Source organism: Neolamprologus multifasciatus, chromosome 3 (genome assembly GCF_963576455.1).
Source record: "Neolamprologus multifasciatus chromosome 3, fNeoMul1.2, whole genome shotgun sequence".
Lineage (NCBI taxonomy): Eukaryota > Metazoa > Chordata > Actinopteri > Cichliformes > Cichlidae > Neolamprologus > Neolamprologus multifasciatus.
The window spans coordinates 23,583,284-23,601,383 of record NC_140441.1 but is presented as its reverse complement, the minus strand read 5'-3'; the positions used below and the strand labels follow the sequence as shown (position 1 = coordinate 23,601,383).

At 42.7% G+C, this 18,100-nt stretch overlaps 1 protein-coding gene and 1 pseudogene across 1 annotated transcript; one reads left to right on the top strand and one right to left on the bottom strand.

The window, feature by feature from the left end:
- Positions 1–29: 29 nt before the first annotated feature.
- On the top strand, positions 30–17,617 carry LOC146522090 (ATP-dependent RNA helicase DDX54-like; annotated as a pseudogene).
- Positions 13,803–16,037, bottom strand: LOC146522091 (uncharacterized). Its single transcript, XM_085153886.1, has one exon. It carries the CDS (start codon positions 15,686–15,688, stop codon positions 14,384–14,386), a length of 1,305 nt encoding a protein of 434 aa, XP_085010012.1. The 5' UTR covers positions 15,689–16,037; the 3' UTR covers positions 13,803–14,383.
- Positions 17,618–18,100: the final 483 nt, after the last annotated feature.

The window sequence follows — 18,100 nt, the reverse complement described above, 5'->3', positions numbered from 1 at the left end:
CCGTGGGGAGATGGGGAAATAGGACCCAAATGCCGGACTCTTCAGTGCAACAGTGTTTATTTACAAGGTGGTGAAATAAACAACAATAAATCCCCAGTTTCCCAGACTCCCGTGTAGTGTCTTCTTCCTAAAAGTCCCCGTGTAGTGCTCTCTGCCCCAGTGTCCCTGCACTCCCCGTGCTCACTGCTCCTTCTCGTCCCACACTCCTCCTGAGGGGAAAACAATAGAGGCAGCCGTTACACACTGTATCCATGCAGGCATACACTAACACTTGACTATGCTCGAAGACTGACGTGTAGTCAAACGTAATAATCCAGCGTCGGTGGAAGCTCCATCACTCTTCTAAATAGCTCCACCGACGAGCCCAGATGAGGAGCAGGTGTGCGGCAAGGACTTCGGGTGTGGCCAGGCCTCAAGTCAGGCCACGCCCCCAGGGCTGAAGGTGCCTGTAACTTGGCCACGGAAGAAAGGCAACACAGCCACCTGCCTACATACAGATGTGCACAGGGGCAGTGCAGACAACACACCAAATAACAATAACAATAATGATAATCCTAGTCCCCACTGCCCACGGACCCCGAGTCCCCAGAGCCGGGTCCGTGACAGGAAGAGCCTGGTTTCTCCTGGTGCGCTGTTCTTCCATGCTTTTATTACAGGGATCAATCCGTCTGGAAGGACCACTTGTTATAGTGGACGCCCTGGACCACTATCTCTGAAACGGGTTTCGGTACTGTTCCCTGGTAATAACATCCGGTCAGAGACGGGGAATGATGTCAGAGTGGAAGAACTTTATTTGCCACGAGCCCACATCGAACACACACTCTCGCTGGCAAGTAAGGATGTGATTCTGTAATTAATACAAATAAGAAATAACATAAACATCTCTCTTGTCTAGCATTTCTCATACTTCAGTATTACAGAGAACACCATACCAGATTACAAAGGGGCAGATCCTGATACCAGAAACAGAGCTTAGAGTAATAACATAACAGGATGGCATAAACACAGAATCATAATCAATTTAGGTCAATTCCTTCATTTGTGAGTCAACACCACCCTCTAGTGGACACAATTGCTCACTCAAAGGCCGCCATGTGTATGCAGGCTTTCTGAACAAGAACGGATTCGTATGCTAACTTAGTTACTCCATCAGGTAAAATCTTTGGGAACATTAACTCTCCACAATAACTGAAGCAACTTAGAAATGAGGAATATCCTGTGGAGCCAGGCTACTATTTACTTATTCCTACAACATAGCTGCTAACTCAAGGCAATAGTAACAGATGTCTACATTGGTACATTCACAGTAACAGAAATAAAATACGTTCCCAACGTGACTTACTGGTTCTATGAACGCACACTTGCCCGCCTTAGTCCGATTCAACTCAAGTCCACAACTTGCTTGCAGCAGCGCTACTCGCCGACTACACTTTTAATTACCACAGCAAGGAGAGAACGGGTGAGCGCTCTGATTTGGCCTCTGGGGGAATCATGCTCCTCCCATGTAGGTAACGCATGCCCTGGCCGGAGGACTTTTTAACAGGGCATAAAAGCTAGGGGTGCAACGATACTCGTATCGATATCGAACCGTTCGATACAGTGCTTTCGGTTCGGTACGCATATGTATCGAACGATACAACATTTTTAATTTATTTTATCAACTTTCCTTCTGATGATGCTGTCTGTGTTGAGCGCTCAGTGGATCTGCGCTCGACAGTGCAGCCTAGGCGGAGTAGTCGAACACAGATTCACTGAGCGCAGGGCAAGCTAGCGAGACAGAAGCTAGGCTAGTTGCAACATGGCAAATTGAACCTCCCCCACCCTCATTCAGATCTGGCGTTTGGAACTATTTTGGTTTTCATGTGATGTATGACCCTGAAGGTAAGCCTGTCATGGACAAAAGTAAAACAGTATGTTGGATGTGCCAGCAATGCTCAATTGGTGGGAACTAGTGTGTTAGCGCAGTTAGCTCGTTAATGTGTTGACGTCTTCCAGCCCCACTCATGAGGTGATCCGCGGTAGCTCGTTAACGGAGATTTGCCGTGTTGTGACGTTAATGTCATTTCAGATTTACGCTGACAGCACTAGTGGGAACACAACCAATATGACTGCACATTTACTCCGACATCATCCTAGTGCAAAGACAAGTGGAAGCAGAGAAAAACAACAAGCAGCATGCTACAAACTTTACCCGAGTCATTTAGACAGCCGTTAGCACACGATTCTCCTTATGGGGACCTGATATGTTTAATATGCTGCTGAGAATATAGCCCAGAAGAAGCGTATAGTATAGCTTTTATTTTGGAAAGAGACATTTCTCCATAATAAACTCTCTTTTCCAAAGATGAGTGATTCCTCAATCAGATACAGGGCTCGCAAAATCGCTAGCCCGACGGGGCTTTTTTCCAGTCGGGCTACCAAAATCTATCTCTGCCCTGCCCGTCGGCCTATCCTAGGAAGGAAAAATATATGTCAATGCTTTTGCATTCTTTTGGAAATGTAGCTGGGTAATTATGTCATTGGCATCGGCCACTGTCAATATGTGACATACTGAAATCGCGTTTGAATTTGCGCTTGTTTTTTGCTTTCACTTTGCAATCGCGTGAACTGTGTATAGAGAGCGACAGTACTGATTGGTGAGTGATGATAATTTGCGCACCAATTCCTCTGACATCGTCTTATCAATCGTTAGCTTACTATGCAAACATGACAAGTGAAATCTCCCGCAGCTTAAACATGTGAGAGGTTGATCGCGCAGAGAATCGCTGAGCGTTATGTTAGTGCGTGTGTAAAAGCAGCAGGATATATATTTTAGTTCTGCTGAGCCAAATAAGACAGGTCAGCGTGAAGAAGTGACAGCCAAAGAAAAGCTTACCACAAAACGGAAAGGTTATGACAAATCAGACTATAAGGAAAAAAGAAAGTGCAGCTTTATGGTTTCATGGACAAAAGAATTTCTGTGGCTGCAATATGACGAGCTAAATAACCAGGGCTGCACATAAGTGGTCCGCAGGTGCGCATTCGCTGTCAAAATAAAAACCCGCACAAGATAAGAAGTTGCAACGCGTGTTTGCGTACATAAGATTTTCAGGAGGACAGACATTTGTTTAGAACTCTTAAAGATGTCGAAGAAGCTCCTTTAAGCAGTTACTGTGATGTTCCTCCACCTCCAAAGAAATGTCAGAAGGAGTCCGAACCACAAAAGAAGCGCGTATTCTCTGAAAAGTGGTTGCAGGAGGTGAGCTGGCTTCAAACAAATGATGAACGCACAGAGATGTGGTGCAGAATGTGCCGTGAAAATTTAATAAATGACAAATTAATAAAAAGGCATGAACATTTTTTTTGTATCGAAAAAATATCGAACCGTGACACCAAAGTATCGAACCGAACCGAACCGTGAATTTTGTGTATCGTTGCACCCCTAATAAAAGCCATTCATGCACTTACATATATGTGTGTGTATACAGTGGGGCAAAAAAGTATTTAGTCAGCCACCAATTGTGCAAGTTCCCCCACTTAAAATGATGACAGAGGTCAGTAATTTGCACCAGAGGTACACTTCAACTGTGAGAGACAGAATGTGGAAAAAAAAATCCATGAATTCACATGGTAGGATTTGTAAAGAATTTATTCGTAAATCAGGGTGGAAAATAAGTATTTGGTCAATAACAAAAATACAACTCAATACTTTGTAACATAACCTTTGTTGGCAATAACAGAGGTCAAACGTTTACTATAGGTCTTTACCAGGTTTGCACACACAGTAGCTGGTATTTTGGCCCATTCCTCCATGCAGATCTTCTCAAGAGCAGTGATGTTTTGGGGCTGTCGCCGAGCAACACGGACTTTCAACTCCCGCCACAGATTTTCTATGGGGTTGAGGTCTGGAGACTGGCTAGGCCACTCCAGGACTTTCAAATGCTTCTTACGGAGCCACTCCTTTGTTGCCCGGGCGGTGTGTTTTGGATCATTGTCATGTTGGAAGACCCAGCCTCGTTTCATCTTCAAAGTTCTCACTGATGGAAGGAGGTTTTGGCTCAAAATCTCACGATACTTGGCCCCATTCATTCTGTCCTTAACACGGATCAGTCGTCCTGTCCCCTTGGCAGAAAAACAGCCCCATAGCATGATGTTTCCACCCCCATGCTTCACAGTAGGTATGGTGTTCTTGGGATGCAACTCAGTATTCTTCTTCCTCCAAACACGCCGAGTTGAGTTTATACCAAAAAGTTCTACTTTGGTTTCATCTGACCACATGACATTCTCCCAATCCTCTGCTGTATCATCCATGTGCTCTCTGGCAAACTTCAGACGGGCCTGGACATGCACTGGCTTCAGCAGCGGAACACGTCTGGCACTGCGGGATTTGATTCCCTGCCGTTGTAGTGTGTTACTGATGGTGACCTTTGTTACTTTGGTCCCAGCTCTCTGCAGGTCATTCACCAGGTCCCCCCGTGTGGTTCTGGGATCTTTGCTCACCGTTCTCATGATCATTTTGACCCCACGGGATGAGATCTTGCGTGGAGCCCCAGATCGAGGGAGATTATCAGTGGTCTTGTATGTCTTCCATTTTCTGATGATTGCTCCCACAGTTGATTTTTTCACACCAAGCTGCTTGCCTATTGTAGATTCACTCTTCCCAGTCTGGTGCAGGTCTACAATTCTTTTCCTGGTGTCCTTCGAAAGCTCTTTGGTCTTGGCCATGGCGGAGTTTGGAGTGTGACTGGTTGAGGCTGTGGACAGGTGTCTTTTATACAGATGATGAGGTCAAACAGGTGCCATTCGTACAGGTAACGAGTGGGGGACAGAAAAGCTTCTTACAGAAGACGTTACAGGTCTGTGAGAGCCAGGGATTTTCCTTGTTTGAGGTGACCAAATACTTATTTTCCACCCTGATTTACGAATAAATTCTTTACAAATCCTACCATGTGAATTCATGGATTTCTTTTTTCACATTCTGTCTCTCACAGTTGAAGTGTACCTCTGGTGCAAATTACTGACATCTGTCATCATTTTAAGTGGGGGAACTTGCACAATCGGTGGCTGACTAAATACTTTTTTGCCCCACTGTATACACGTGTATATATACAGAGATCAATTTCTTTTTTCTGTAGACATTTATCTAATAAATTAACCCTCCACGGTGTAGATTCTCAAAGTTTTTCTGGCTTATTTTCTCATCATAAAGCATATTCATTCAACTTAGCTTCCATATGTTTTAGCATCTAAAGGCAAATAATCCTAAACTTTTTTCTCAGGCCTGACAGAGCCTGTACTGATTCGTTTGGATGTGGATTCCAAGCTCAGTGATCAGATCAAGGTAAAAAGGCAGAATTTGCTTTTGTTTTATTTACCTTTTGTTTAATCTGAGAAATTAGATGGAAGGTTTTGCATTATTTATTACAACCTCAGTACAGGATTATTGCATCTACTCTACATGCTAACTTATGTTAAATCAGCTACTGTGTCAGTGTCTTGGTCTTTCTACTTGTTGCTCTGTCTTCAGACACTTGCTATTCAAACATTTTGTATTCTTCTCCCAGAAATGTTGAATGATTTAAATGTAAAGCCCAAAGCAAAAGTCCTTACAGTCACCTGATGTTTCCATGGCTTTGAGCATGTTTTCATTTCTTCTAACTTTCATCAGCTGTCATTCTTCCACCTGCGTGTGGATGACAAGCCGGCTCTGCTGCTCCACCTCCTGAGGAATGTAGTGAAGCCTCAGGAACAGACAGTGGTCTTTGCTGCCACCAAACACCATGTGGAGTACCTAAAGGAGGTAAGATAACAGTGTAGCCTAAATTTGTGAGAATGTTAAATATTGTTTTAAAAACTAGAGCTTTAGTTGACTTCTTCTTTTTTCCCCCTGATGTCCAGCTGCTGTCGACAGAAGGTTTAGAGTGTGCCTACATCTGCAGTGCCCTTGATCAGACTGCCAGGAAGATCAACACTGGGAAATTTGTGCATCGGAAAGCCATGGTGCTTCTGGTGACTGATGTTGCTGCTCGTGGTATAGACATCCCCCTGCTGGATAATGTCATCAATTACAACTTCCCCTCCAAGGCCAAACTTTTCTTGCACAGAGTTGGTGAGCAGCTGTATGCAGAAGGAACAAAGTGATTCAGCTTCTTTAATTTGAAATGATTAGGCCAGCATTACGTGTATTTTTCCCCTATCTTTTCCCATTGGGGCGTGTGGGACGAGCGGGCCAAAGTGGCACAGCCTATAGTCTGATTTGTCCTGATGAAATGCCTTATGTCTACGACCTCCACCTCTTCCTAGGGCGACCAGTTAAGTTTGCTTCACCTGAACAAACACAAGGTAGACTCTACTGCATGCCTGTCAGGTCTTAAAGTGACAGATGAACTGTTTAACTGATGTGCTACACATTTGAGGTTTCTAATAAACTTTATTTAGTGCTCTTTTTATCTGTCACTGTATTGAAATGTCTGCATTTCTTTTCGTACTCCAGATTCAGAAGGTGTGTTTGGCCGAGTCCCTCAGAGGATCTTGGATGATGAAAGTGCTCATCTGATCACGTCTCACGAAAACTCCCTGGACCTGCAAAATCTGCTCCGGCTCATAGGAAGTGACAATCAAGAGGGAGACCACACACAGGCTTTTAAAGGCTGTAAGACATATTTAATGAAATTAGGTAAAGCAACTTAAAGACCATTTAAAGGACATAACAGCCATAACTGAAACTTCCATGATGGGTGCCAGACAGAGCCCAAAGCCAGCCCCTATGGTTCAGTCAAGGTGTCTTTATATACACGGGGACTGGCCTCTCAGGTGTGCTGCATCAATAATTTGGTCAGCTCCACCTACCTGCAAGAAACAGGTAAAAGAAAAAGCAAAACACGCCAGCCCACTGGCCGTCACACTTCCCCCCATAGAACAGGGTCTCACCCTGAATTGGCAAACACATTTACATTATGAATTTGCAACTAGAAGAACATGCACATATTAAATCCATAACATATATACACACACATGCAACCTCACTTTCAACACCTTTTGTATGCTCAAAAGTCATCTTCAGCTCAACTCCAACCTCAGCAACCTTGGTACCTAGGAGCAATTTAAGAGGAAGGAAAACGATACTGGAGAGGACATACTTTAAAGCATATGAGGAGTGAAGCTGCTGGTTACAAAGGGGCACGGAACAAAGCATCTGCCAAGACATTATCTTTGCCCTTAATGTGCTGGATATCCAAATTGTAAGGCTGCAAAAAGAGGGCCCACCGCATGAGCCTCTGATTTGGGTTCTGCAATGAGTTCAAGAAAGTGAGAGGATTATGGTCAGAAAATACCTCAATTGGCCGAGCAGAATCTAAATATACCCTAAAATGCTGCAAGGCCAAGACTAATGCCAAAGCTTCCTTTTCAATGACCGAATAATTTAGCTGATGGGAGTTGAACTTCTTGGAATAGAAACTAACTGGATGTTCAGTACCTTGCTTGTCAGCTTGGACTAGAACAGCACCTGCACCAATGTGGCTTGCGTCCACATACAGCTTGAAGGGCTGATCCAGACGAGGTGCTAAAAGCACAGGTTCAGAGCACAGTAAAGCTTTTACATCCCAAAAAGCTTGCTGGCATGCTGCAGACCAAATAAACTTTACTTTGGCCTTCAACAAATCAGTCAGAGGAGCAACCACTGTTGAGAAGTTTCGACAAAAACAGCGATAATAACCGACCAGACCCAAAAACCTCATGAGTTCTTTTTTGGTTACTGGAACAGGGAACTCTTTGATGGCCAACACCTTTGCATCAACTGGCCTCACATAACCTTGGCCCACAACCTTACCAAGATAGGTCACAGTTGCTTTTGCAAATTCACATTTTGCCAGGTTGATAGTCAGATTTCCTCAAACTAGTCGTTCAAACAGAGTGCGAATACGATCCAGATGATCCTCCCAAGTGCTACTATATACCACCATGTCATCTAGGTAAACAGCACAGCCTTTCAGCCCATTAACAACCATATTCATGAGTCGCTGAAATGTAGCTGGAGCATTGCGTAAACCAAAACCCATGACTGTATATGAATAAAGACCAGATGGTGTGATGAAAGCAGATATTTCCTGAGCTCTGGGAGTCAGTGGCACCTGCCAATATCCCTTCAACAGATCAAACTTGCTCACATATTCTGCTGCACCAACTTGGTCAATACAGTCGTCAATATGAGGCAAGGGATAGGAATCGGGTTTGGTCACTGCATTTACTTTACGAAAGTCTGTGCAACAACGTGGTGATTTATCAGCTTTTTCAACCAACAAACATGGGGAAGCCCAGCTTGATGACGACGGCACTGCAATGTTGTTTTCCAACATGTACTGAACTTCCTTATCAATTATTTTCCTCTTTTCCTCAGAGACCCTGTAAAACCTCTGCCGGATTGGTTTTGCATCACCCACATCAATATCATGCTCCATCAAAGTTGTTTTAGAAGGTGTGTCTCTAAACAAGGTTGGATACCTTTTAATTAATGCAGACAGTTCTGCACATCTGTCAGCAGGCAAATGGCCCAACAGCACATCCAAGCTCTGAAGAGTTTCTGAATTCTTCAGACGACCAAGCAATAAAGGATCATCAGGTGCTGCCACATCCTCCCCCTGACTGCGCCATTGTACAAGCAGTCAACCCTGGACTCGATGTGGAAGGAGAAATGAGAGAGCCTGACAGACCAACGGATAAAGGACGAACATGATAGGGTTTCAACAAATTAACATGGCAAAGTTGATTTCTGTTCCGGCGATCTGGGGTAGCAATCAGATAATTCTGTTCAGACAGTTTCTGTACCACGGTGTAAGGCCCAGCAAACTGTGCCTGGAACGGTCACCCTGCAATCGGCAATAAAGCCAAAACCTGGTCACCCGCACTAAACTGCTGCTCTTCAGAACGCTGGTCATACAAATATTTCATCTTGACCTGAGCCTTTTCAAGGTTCTGTTTTGCCAACTGACCTGCCACATACAGTCTGTGCCGAAAACCATTAACATAATCTATCAAGTTCACTGGTGGTTCACCTGACAACCACTTATTGCACAGTACTGTCAATGGTCCCTGAACTTTGTGGCCAAAGACCAAGTCATTTAGGCTAAACCCAGTACTCTCCTGGCACACTTCTCGCGCTGCCAACAGAAGCCACGGTAAACCTTCCTCCCAGTCACTCCTCATTTCGGTGCAATAGGCACGTAACAAGGACTTCAGTGTTTGATGGAAGTGCTCTAAAGCACCTTGGCTCTGTAGATGATAAGGAGAGGCTTTATTATGTACAATATTCAACAGCTTAAGAACTTGTGCAAATAGATTTGATGAAAAGTTTGATCCCTGGTCACTCTGAATAATCTTCGGTATGCCAAATATAGAAATAAACCGTGTCAAAGCCTTCACCACAGACTTAGCTGTGATGGTACGCAGTGGATATGCAGCAGGATAACGTGTAACCTGGCACATTACAGTCAACAGATACTCTGAACCAGATTTTGATCTAGGGAGAGGACCCACACAGTCAATGATCAAATGTTCAAATGGGTTACTCACAGCAGGGATGGGACAAAGTGGGGCAGGTTTAATAGACTGATTTGGCTTACCTACAATTTGGCAAGTATGGCAGGTCTTAATGTAAGCTGAAACATCACGCTTAAGACGTGGCCAAAAGAAGTAGCGCAAGATGTAATTATAAGTCTTCGTCACTCCCAAATGCCCAGATTTGTCATGAGAACACTTCAACACCTCGTCACGGTATTTAGTTGGAACCACAATCTGGACAACTGGACTTCCAACACAGTCCAACCCTTGCAGAATTCACCTACGGACTAGTACATCCTTCTGCAGAAAATAACCAGAGGCTGCACTTCTAGCGTCATCACTAGGTTGCACTTTGTGAAACAGCTCAGTCAGTGAAGCATCAGCACGCTGTGCTTGAATTAACTCTTGCTGGGAAACTGACAAATGTTCAGGAACAATCAAATCTGGTTCAACCTGACACTCTTCTGCTTGAGTTACAGGCTCTGCATCCTTTTTAGCTGCAGCCCTTGTAACAGCACAAGCTGCAAAGTCAGAAAAACCCTGTTCACACTCATGGGACTCATTCAGAACACTAGATTTAACAGGTAAAGAATGGTCAGCCCAGACTCGATTTCCAGCCAAATCATTCCCCAAAATCACATGTACGCCCTCAAGTGGCAAAGCAGGACGAACACCAAGGCAGATATCATCATCCACAAAACTGCATGACAGCCTGACTTTATGCACTGGGGCACAGATAGTGGTTAAACCCATGCCTTGAACAAGTACACACTCACCAGTATCAGTAACCTGTGAAAATGGCAACATGGAAGCTAAGATAAAAGAATCCTTTGCTCCTGTGTCACGCAAAATCTTTACAGGAACTTTATGAACATCACCCGGGAGTGACACAAACCCATCTGACACAAAATCCTCAAACCCCGAATAGCTCTCCGAGTCAGACTTAGGCGAAACTGGCGTCTCTCGAGAGACCACTGAAATTTCCCGTGCAGGAATGGTAAGAGCCGCAGGCTTAATCTGTTTGCCTGTACGTGCCAACTTGCTTTTCAACAAGGGACATTCTGCTTTCCAGTGTCCATCGCCATGGCAGTAGTTGCATGCTTGACCAAACTTACTGGGCTTCACACCACCAATGGCTTTCGCAGGAACCGATGACATAAACTTAGTTTGACCAAAAGCTCTAGCAGGAGCACCCACTGAAAAACAGTTTCTACCAACCTGCCCCTTATGTGCCAAGATATATTCATCTGCCAATTTAGCAGCGTCAGAAACTGTTGTCACTTCCCGTTCGGCAATGTAAGTGGCAACCTCAGGAGGAACACAATTTTTAAACTGCTCCAATACCATTAACTCACATAAATCCTTAAAAGTTGACACTCCCAGTGCAGAACACCATCTGTTGAAGTGTTTAGTTAAATCCCTCGCAAACTCTATATGCGACTGCTTATCAGACTTCCTCCATGATCTGAAACGTTGACGGTAAGCTTCTGGTACCAACTCATATGCCTTCAGAACTGCATCTTTAACAGTAGCAAAACTCCAACAATCAACTGCCCTGAGTGCTGAATAAGCTTCCTGAGCCTTTCCAGTCAAAACAGACTGTAACATAATCACACAGTCAGCTTCTGGCCACCCTCCCAATTCGGCAATGCGTTCAAAAAGGGAGAAAAAGGCATCTGGCTCTCTTTCATCAAATTTCGGCACCAAGCGCAAGTTATGCACAATATCAAAAGTTTCAAGTCCTTGTGGAGGAGACTCTTTAGCCTCAACACCACCTGATAACTTGCCCGCCTTGATTAGGTCTAGCCGATACTGCTCTAGCTCCAACTTTTCCTTTTCTAAAGAATGCCTTACACGTTCTTTCTCAATGTTCAGCTTGTCTCTTTCCATTTGTAAGAGTAACAATTCCTTTTGCTGCTCAAAAGACAAAGCAACGGCAGTTGAGACCACAGACTGATCAACCTCAGCCACTAAGGTCTGCATTTTACCTGGCAACACGCCTCTCTTTGCTAATGCAGCCTTCAACACTCCTTTAATCTCATCTTTCAACCGTTTTTTATCTCCAACATCAACATCATAATGTTCAGCAAGTTTCAAGAGTTGTTCCCTAGTACAACTATTCAAGAGTTCTTCCGATGGAGACTGAACAAAAGCATCAACTGTAGCCATAACAGCAAAGTATTGATTCTCGACATGCAATTGAAAACAGCACTTTCCCGCTAACTGCCTAACCAAAATCTACTTAACTAAAGCCTAGTCTTCATGCAGTTACTTACGGTGGGTACTTATGCACTAAAAACCGCCAGAAAGAGAAAGGCAACTGCACAAACAGCGACCCCCTCAAACCTGGGGACGTGCTCCCGAGACAACTGCTCTAACCGTGTTCACCGCAACAGAAATTTCAGTGAATGATTCTCAAGAGAGAAACACTCCTTCAACCTAACCGGGAAAGCACTGATTCTCACTCATGCACATTCAATAATCAACACAGCGCATGCTGTAGCTCATGCAAAGTTCACACAAGACAGCACACCAACAGTAGCTCCAGTAAACTTAAGTCTACAGCAAAACAACAGTGTTAACATGACTGCCTCCACTTAATCTGCCTAACCAAATGGCCTCCCAAACACAATACACACCAAACCCAGAATATCAAAGCACCACCAATAACCAAACTGATCAGCAATCAACTCAACAATTGCCTACAAGGCAAGCCCTAGCCAAGACACAACTAGACAAGCAGCTGCAAACAGACCAGCTCTCAATCATATGTTAGAAAGCTCACCAAACCAGGAAAATTGCACAGACGATCCCGGACGAGCCCCCATTTGTCACAACCCGGGTCATAGGAAGTGACAATCAAGAGGGAGACCACACACAGGCTTTTAAAGGCTGTAAGACATATTTAATGAAATTAGGTAAAGCAACTTAAAGACCATTTAAAGGACATAACAGCCATAACTGAAACTTCCATGATGGGTGCCAGACAGAGAGAGCCAGAGCCCAAAGCCAGCCCCTCTGGTTCAGTCAAGGTGTCTTTATATACACGGGGACTGGCCTCTCAGGTGTGCTGCATCAATAATTGGGTCAGCTCCACCTACCTGCAAGAAACAGGTAAAAGAAAAAGCAGAACACAAGGCCAGCCCACTGGCCGTCACACTCAGAGAACGCCTACAAGCAGTACCTCAAGTCGCGGCCAAACCCCTCGCCGGAGTCCATCAGACGGGTTAAAAACACAGATGTGTCCAGCGTGGGTGTCCATCCAGTACTTGGTAAGTTCAAAGGAGAATAAACTATAAAAAGAAGAGAGAAATTATGAAGATAATCAAAAGGAGTAGTGCGGAACTGATGGCAGTTAGGTAAGACAATTTGATTTGTTTCAGGGTGTGGTCTGGAAAAAATGGAACTGGAGTGCAGACACATCACAGCGCTGCATTTTCTGGTAAAAAGTGTTCTAGTAAGCAAAGAAACATATAATTCTCTCCTGAAATAGACCATCTTCGAAATCAACTCCAGTAGTAAGACACCAGCCAGTGAGGTGATGCGGGCCAAACGCTCTAAAGACACTCGGCTAGTGGACAAATTCAGCAAGTAGAGAGAAGACCGAGCTGCAGAAAGCAGGCTGCAGCAGCCAACCAACCCCACCACTACTGCTGACTGTGACATCACAGAAAAGGATGAGAGTGATTTAAATGTAAGCATGGGTGAAGTATTGCTTCTTTCTTTCTTCCCTGGATCGCTGTAGTTGCAGGTTTACATCAGTTTCATTAAGGATCAAGCACACATGGAACTCCAGTAAATCATAAATTAAAATGTGGATATTACCTGTCCACAGATTCATGGTGACGTATCTGCTCTTTTAACTGTTTGGTGACTTCGCTTTGTTTGGCGATTGTAGAAATGGTTTACATGAGATTATAGCTGAGATTCAGAGGTTTCTGCAGCACTTATATTTCTGACCTCTTGTTATAACCGATTAAATGCGATCTCCTCCCTTTTGCCCCCATTTTTGGTGGTGTGGGTGCAAATGATCAGGCATGACATTCTCAAAAGAAATCAGATAAGATACTGCAAATAATTATTTCTGCATTTGTGCGATTGAAATGAATTGAAAATGTGTATGCAATGATAGAGTTTTAAAGATTTGGCCTAAATAATTTTTCGAGTGAATGAGCCTAAACATGATGACCTAACCAGTGACACCGTGTCACCTGTGACACACACACGCACGCACGCACGCACGCACGCACGCACACACACACACACACGTATGACTTTGCCGGTTTCAGCTGAAACAATTTCAGTGTTTCAAACCATGTTCCAGGATTTTTCCTTCACCATTTACGAGGTTTCAAGAAGAAGATAAACGACAGATATGAATGTTTGAAAAAGTTATAGATGAAAAGATTAGATGAAAAATACTCAAAGGATAAATTCAATTGTTTATTGTTTTATAAATAAGTTGAAAAAGAAAAAGTTAAACAAGTAAATAAAGAAACGAGGTAAAATGAAGTAAGAACAAAAAGTTAACAAGTAAATAAAGAAACAAGGTAAAATGAAGTAAGAACAAAAAGTTAACAAGTAAATAAAGAAACGAGGTAAAATGAAGTAAGAACAAAAAGTTAACAAGTAAATAAAGAAACAAGGTAAAATGAAGTAAGAACAAAAAGTTAACAAGTAAATAAAGAAACAAGGTAAAATGAAGTAAGAACAAAAAGTTAACAAGTAAATAAAGAAACAAGATAGAGGAGAGAAAACCCCAACAATCCCCTCTGAGCACGCACTAGGCGACAGTGGGGAGGAAAAACTGCCTTTAAACGGGCAGAAACCTCCGGCAGAACCAGGCTCAGGAGGGGACAGTCAACTGCCGGGACTGGTTGGGGAGGTGAACAGAGGTGGAGCAAGACGAGGCTACACCAGGTGAGGAAGCAGTAGAGTCTCTCCTCCAGGGCCAGCGGAAACGTTTGTTCTTCTTTTTCATGCAGTTTTCTACAAGAGCTTTTTTTTCCAGGATAAGGGTTCTCAACTCATCGATGGTTTCTGTATTTTGTATCTCAAGCTTCTTGCATGTTTTCTCCACCTCTTCCAGTGTTGCTCGTTTTTCTTCAAGCTTTTCCTTGAGCTCTTTGGATGTTGCCTCCTGCATTATCTTGTCCTTGTGCATGTCTGCATTTCTCTGTTGTACTTCTTTGTACATGTCTTGTAGCTCCTCATTTCTTCTGTGGATATCTTGGAGCGTACGCTGCAGGTCGTCATGTATGTTATCTTGTTCCTGCTTTTGCACCTGCATTTCAGTGTGTTTGCGCTTCAAGTTGTTGTATTCCAACAATATCCCCTTAGTGAGCTCGGAGTTGTTTCTCGCCATTTGACCCATCCTTTTCTGCATGTGTGAGCATTGTTTGTCCAGTTTTTCTTTTTCCCCTTCTAGTTGACTTGTTTTGTCCTTCAGTTCACTACAAAACTGTTGCAGTTTTAGATTTTTACCCTCAAAGTCTTCGACAATACGTTTCTCTTCTTTCAATCTGTCTTGCTGTTGCTCTTTCTCTTGAAGGAGGTCTTTATTTTGGCGCAGTGTATCATCCAACTTTATTTTCAGCGTCCTGTATTTTTCCTCTGTGACTTTGAGTTTGTGCTCCATGTCTCTTTGCTTTTTCTCCTGTTCTTCCTTCTGTTGGAGGATTTCTTTGTTTTTTTTCACAGCTTCATCGAAGTTTGTTTGGAGCAGCCGATTCTTTTGGTCCATATATTGGAGATCCCATTCTGTCTTCTCAACAGTAGCTTTGTTGTCTTTAAGCTGGTTGGACATCTCCTTTAGTTCTGCGCTCTTTTGCTTGTTTTCCTTAATTAGGAAGACAATCTGCTGTCGTGCTTGTCCAAACTTGATTCCCCAGCCCTCATTAATAATTGTTATGTCGGGCTGGCGTTGTTGTCTTTCTTCCAGGTTCTTATTTTGCGCTTCCATCTGTCTACACTTCTCCTGCAGTTGAAGTTTCTCTTCTTCAATCTGTTGAATTTTATTCTGGAGATGGTAGTTTTCCTTCTTACTGTCATGTAATGCCCTTTGGATAGCTAAGAGGTCATTTGGCCGGCCACGACAGGAAGGAGAAGCGGCGTAATCTTTTTGCCTTTGTTGGTGTCTTGTTGGATACATGTTGAAGGTTGTAAACGACAACTCTGAAAAGTTTTCCAAAAGTTTCTGTGGTGAACGTGTGAAGGCTGCAAACACAAATGCTGCGAAGACACGAACTACAAATTATTGTTTCTCACCCCTGTTTAAGGACAAACTTCAAAGGATCAAAGTGTAGTGACATCATAACTCCGTGATGTCACTACACTTGAGATTGTCATGTGACATTTTGGAATGGGGATATTTTTTTTTAAACCGTTTTCAAATTTAACTTAATATTTGACTGTTTCTTAACTGACCTGTTTAGCTGATTAAGAAATGAATTGCCACGAGCATCTCTAATGTTATATAACAGACAACAGAAAAAAAAAGTTTTTTTTCTAAGTAATAGAGGTATAATACATTTTTTTTTTTTTTTTTTTAAATAATCCTACTTTTTATAAGAGGGAACTGTTAGGTTTTGTAATGTTGATTGTCATTTATGCTTAGAAATATCTACTTATATATGCTTAGAGGTGTATAATTAATTGTGTAGTGATAGGATGTGTGATCTTTAGCAGGCTGCAAAGGCTTGGTGTGCATTCCAGAGTGTTCTGGAATCCACACCTACATCCTGGGAGCATGGGAAGAGGTCGTACCTTGTTTTATTGTTTTATGGTAGGATAAACGTGGCTATATCTGTTTTAGGCCAAGTGCTAGACTTTCCAGACCAGTAGGTTTAGGGAAGTCATTTATGGGGTCACACTCTGACCACACACACACACACACACACACACACACACACACACAGGCAAGGTACTCTTTGTATATAGGTGGCGTATGTTAATGAACCTATGCATATTCATGTAACCTCAATAAAAGAGCAGTGTTACGGGGGAGCGGACGAGAGCAACTGGGGCCAAGCGAAGGAACGGCGTTTGTCCGGTTCTCTCCCGTGCACGAGAAACATGAAGAACTTTGCCTACTTCGTGTCTTGCTTTGCTGTGTAATTATATTGTCTTCAACGTTCCAGCGAATAGGTTTAAGCTACAAACCTATCAGGAACATTATTTAAAGAATATGTATTTAATTGAAAACCTCTCTATTCATCTAAAGGCTATAACAAAAAAGGTGAGCTTCCTGCTCAAAAATGAAATGACCAAAATAAATGGAGCATTTCTCTGCAATTACAAACTCTGTGTAAACAATCTTGGTTTCAAAATAAGGCTAATGCTTGTGAGATGTCATCACAGGTGTAAATATTACTGCAGATGTTACTATGTCAAAGTCTCACAACTGTCTTATGTTTATTTATATAGGCAAGACCTACTTTTCACTTTTTAGCTTTGCTATATGTTCTTGAGTGTATTAGTTTGCCAGCAGCACGAACATGTACTAGTGTCAATAATAATAGTACGGTGGATTAGAAAACCTGCTTACAAGTTGAATAAACACCCAGGATTGTTTCCTCATTTTCATTCAAAACCAATATTTGAGTCAAAATGAGAAAGTTGTTTATGCTGTCTGATGAAGAAGAAGCAAAATAAAGTGCAGTTTTGATGTAGATGATGTTGTACACAAACTAGAAGAGGAAGATAGTAGGATCTCTGTATCATGTTTTGTCACTTTGTACCATGTAATTCTTTCTATTTCCACCAGGGGGTGTTTTCAGAGTTGGTAGGTGGTAAAAGAAGAGGTCAGCAGGAAGATGGCAAAGAGCGACCAAAGACCGAGAAAAAGAGGCAGTCAGGCAAAGATGAAGAGTATTATATCCCTCCGGGGGAGATAGTCACTTAAGTCATATCCTCTAAGGTGGGCAGGAAGAGCCGGGTTTCTCCTGGTGCGCTGTTCTTCCATGCTTTTATTACAGGGATCTTAAATCCCTGTAATAGTATATTACAGGGAGTATAATATAATAACAGAGTATATTAAAATATACTCTGTTATTTATCAGATCATTTACATTGTATAAATCAACTCTGGCTGTACAATGTACAATGTGAGAGTACCACCAGTAGATGGAGACAAACATATTCAACTTGCAGGTGAAATAAAGCAGAAACGGTTCAAACCAAAATAATTAGTTGGTGCATTAGAAGCAAATACCAAAGCTAAACATATATAATTAACCAAAAAGAGGTTCATTTAATGAATATGATGTGATGTATGACATATGATGTATATTCCTGTGACAGAAACTAAATCGGATACATTAATAAATATTTGGTGAGTGGAAAAAAACATCAGCAGAGTTTACAAACCATCTTTGTGATGTTTTCACCATCACTTATTTTCCACAGGAACAATTACCATGAGGAGGGTAGAAAATATTATGATAAGAGTAGCAAGACAACACCAGGGAGGGGAAATAATCACAATGAAAATTTTCTGCATCCCAAACCCCATTACCAAACCAAATGCAAAAGTTAGAAATTATTAAAACTGAAAAACATGCAA

Bases quoted from the DNA above. Each gene is read 5' to 3' on its own strand.
- LOC146522091 (XM_085153886.1), bottom strand. From the start codon at position 15,688: ATGTATCCAACAAGACACCAACAAAGGCAAAAAGATTACGCCGCTTCT.